Below are 3,608 nucleotides of genomic sequence, written 5' to 3' on the forward strand. Positions count from 1 at the left end.
TCTTCCAATGTGCAATGCCCATCAGGCAATGGGAAGAGCCATGCTGGGCTGGCCCAGAGCCCCCCCGCCACAGCCCCACGTGCCGCTGCCACCCGAGAGTGCCACTTCACTGGGCCTGAATCCCAGCTTTCATTGACAGCAGGCCATGCCTTGAATCCACTCCACTGCAAAAATAACCTTAACACCACAAAGTGATGCTCCCACCAGCCCAGCGAGGCATCCAAGCCCCTCAAAATGCCCCTGCATGCAGCCTTGGAGGGGGACCGTCCTCTCCCTCCCACCAGGCTGCCAAGACTTAAAACCTCCCAGTGACACCCCCACAACCCTGTAACTGAAGCTTTGCTCCCAAAAAGTGAATGCACAGAAGAAAAGAGGGATGACCTGAAGGTGACTCTCTTCTTAGCTTCCTTGCAGCATGAAGATGCTTAAACGCTCCCAGGCCGGCTCCCACAACAGTGTCCCATCATCTAAGAAGAGCTGTCTCTGTTCACCTGAGGTCTACCTCCACCAAGGACGGTTCACTGAGCCACACAACCCCCACGCTGCAAAAGCAAGAGGTTTCTGCTCTCATGCTTTAACCACCAGCCCGTGCCTTTGCAGCCTGCTCACCCACTCCACGTGGCTCTCGGGGTTGTGACTTGCAGGTCACCGTTTCCCAGAAGAGCAGCCGTGGGGAAGTCGGGAAGGCACCGTTCTGCCCTGGCTCACTGCTGACTCACTGGCACATCCCCTTCTCTGCGCTTCAGCTTCCCCTCTTGAACTAAAGCTGCCCATTGCTGGAGAGTCTGGCAAGACTTAACGTCTGGAAGCGCACTGTCCCCTTAACATTGAAGTTTTATCTATGCTACGCACTCACGGTACACACAAAAAAGCCGCCTTCTCCCTTCCTTGCAGGAAAAACCCAGCCGAACCATGCGGCTGAAGGATCCCCTCCATACCTCCCTGCAGGCAGGATCTCACATCAGCCTGACCTCCCTGGCTCAGTGCAGACCACCAGCCCGCAAGCAACCCCACGGGGCCTGGGAGGGAAGGGGTGGCACGGGGGATGTCCTGCTTGGCAGGGTGACACCTTTGAGCCAGGGGCTGCCCCGATGCCACCTGAAAGCCATGGGCTGGCACAGCACGGGGTGCGAGCAGGCGCACCTGGGCTGCGGGTGTGCGGGAGACCTGCCAGTCACCGCGTCCCGGGAAGCTCCCACTCCACTCACAACCTGCTCCAAAATACCCTGGGTGGACAGGAGGAACAAGAAGGGGTTTGCAGAATGCCGTAAGCGTGGCCAGTCCAGACCTACTGTCCTCTGTGGGGAGCATGCATGTAGGAAAGCAAACGTTTCACATTTTCTATATACCTACTGCACTCCAACTTCAACTGATGCCATAGATCTCAGTCACCAGAGCTGTGAGAGCCATCTAAGCCCCTCCGAAGAAAGCTAAGCGCTTCGTTACATCTTCACAGGACGAGCCTTCCCCTCCCGGGATCTCATGAAACGCAGCCAGCTCTCTTTTGGTCACTCCTACTTAGCAACCCAAAACTTCTAAATTAAAATGTCAGGTTCCGAATGCATTTTTTCAAATGCATAAGAAAGCACCAGAGTGCCTCATCCCACTGTCGGGATGTCGCTGACGAATGCCCATGGCAGCCTTTCTGAGTCACGGCACAGGATTAGCTGGGCAGGGAGACATCACGCAAGGCTGGCGTTACCCTGGGACACGCACTGAGCAAACCTCCAAAGAGGCAGCTCCTGCCCGACCACCCCGGGAAGAAACAGAGGAGACAGGAAAGGAAGAAGAGAGAAACATGAGAGAGAACTCGTCATCTGATGGTTACGCAGCAAGTCGTGCTTTGGCCCGAATCCCAACCACTCAAGGTGAACAACTTTCATTCCGAGCATTTTCACCCAACTTTCACAATAGCTTATTATTTTGCGGTGCTGCTGAGCAAGGTTTGCCTTTCTCCTCTGCGCCCTGGGGATCTTTCTCAGATCCAAATTTCCACCCCTGAAAATACAAGGCCTTGAAACCAGGAACACTGTAAAGTCACTGGAAAAGGAAAAAAAAAAGCCGCAGCATTCAATGATTAGGAAGGTCCAGCCACTGCGAACCAATTTTGCAGTCTCCTTGGCTGCTTCACGACACAAATGTAACCGTGCCAATGTCTGAGTGATTGCAAATCTGCTCAGAGCATTTAGCCATGCACCAGCCACAAGTGGTTTTCGAGCTGCAATTATACATCTTTTAGATGAAGCTTCCTTATTTTATTTGAGGGCTTCAAGCCTGGGTGCTTGAAGGCAAGGAAAGCAAAGATAAACACAAAATGGGTGGCAAGAAAATGTGCTCCCAGGCAAAAGAACCCCAAGATAAATCAAAAGGGAGATGCGGCGAGGGAGATCCACCTAATGCGCACAGGGGGAAGGGAGAAGCAAACCTGCCTGGGTGCTGCCCAGCCTCCCCGTTCACAGATTCCTTTTAGCAGCTTCTGACTAATATATTCTGGCTACAGCCATTACATTTCCTTTCCAGATCTCTGGCAAATTAATTAAAAAGGAAGTTAAAATCAGCCCATTCAGTGCTCCTTGCCCCAGCAGAAAGGATCAGAGTTGTTAGTACGTGTTCAGCTCCCATTACAAAGTTAATTCAGAAGATGGCAACACTCACCTCTGCAAGGTAAAGGAGGCAGAATTTCCGATCTTCTGAACCTACAAAGAAGAAAAAACGGGATCAATATTAAGCTACAACTGCATTTCTGCAAGCGGAGCCACTGACAGAGGAATTGGCTACGAGACAGCGTTTAATGAATATTTATTGTTGTCATCCTACAGTACCAGGCTGTGATCTGGGAGTGATGTACGCTGCATCTGCAGGGGCTGTGCGCTGGGCCGGCTGCGTGGCGTGGGACCTTGCATGGGCTCACTGCCTTATCACGGATTCTCCTCTGGGTTTGTCCTTTGGAAAAAGGTTTATTTCCCCCAGAGGCCGCTCACAGGCTCCTCTGCACGACCTGCCATGGCATGTCCAGCCCAATTCCTTCCCGGGGGCTGCAGAGGCCCCGCTGCACCCATGCAGCCGTCCTGGGCATCGGGGTCAGGTCTCTCCCACCTTACCCCTGTGGACACTTTGTGGACCAAACAGAGCAGCTCCTGTTCCTACATCCTTGCTCGTCCCAGCTTCTTGCCCCAAGCCTCGGGAAGGCTGGTGGTAGCTCTATCTATTGCTGTCTGTCCCAGGCTCCATCAGTAGTTGAGGTCAGTGCCTCTCCAAGGAGATGGAGCCGAATCCTGGGGCGATGGGAAGCAGCTGACATGGAGCAGGGGGGAGAGCTTATCCTGCTCCATCGGGCTGAGGGCAAACTCCCCAAGCTCCTGCCAGCGTGGCTCCACTCAGGAAACCTGGACAAGGGACTTGCACTTCCACAGCTTTGGGAAAGGAGATGGTGCTGGAGGCAATGCAATGACCAACATTGCGATCCATGTCTTGCTAAGTCAGGGAGGAGCCTGGCTCAGCTCCCCGTCTTGCTGCCAGCTCTTCCAGGGGATGTGCTATGCTCCAGCTGCTCCACCAGGCTGGTTCCTGCAGGCTTAGGGTTCCCTGTCCCCAATAAAAAGGCATTC

At 53.7% G+C, this 3,608-nt stretch overlaps 1 protein-coding gene across 2 annotated transcripts in view; it reads right to left on the bottom strand.

Annotated features, from left to right (window-relative positions):
- The window catches only part of RGS3 (regulator of G protein signaling 3), a 65,851-nt gene that overhangs the window by 36,854 nt on the left and 25,389 nt on the right, over positions 1–3,608 (bottom strand). For both annotated transcript variants that reach the window (XM_009636332.2, XM_009636333.2), the window contains one exon: positions 2,656–2,696. In XM_009636332.2, coding sequence (XP_009634627.1) covers positions 2,656–2,696 — 41 coding nt within the window. The remainder of the gene's footprint in view (positions 1–2,655; positions 2,697–3,608) is intronic.

This window comes from Egretta garzetta, unplaced genomic scaffold (assembly GCF_000687185.1).
Source record: "Egretta garzetta isolate BGI_Z169 unplaced genomic scaffold, ASM68718v1 scaffold143, whole genome shotgun sequence".
NCBI lineage: Eukaryota > Metazoa > Chordata > Aves > Pelecaniformes > Ardeidae > Egretta > Egretta garzetta.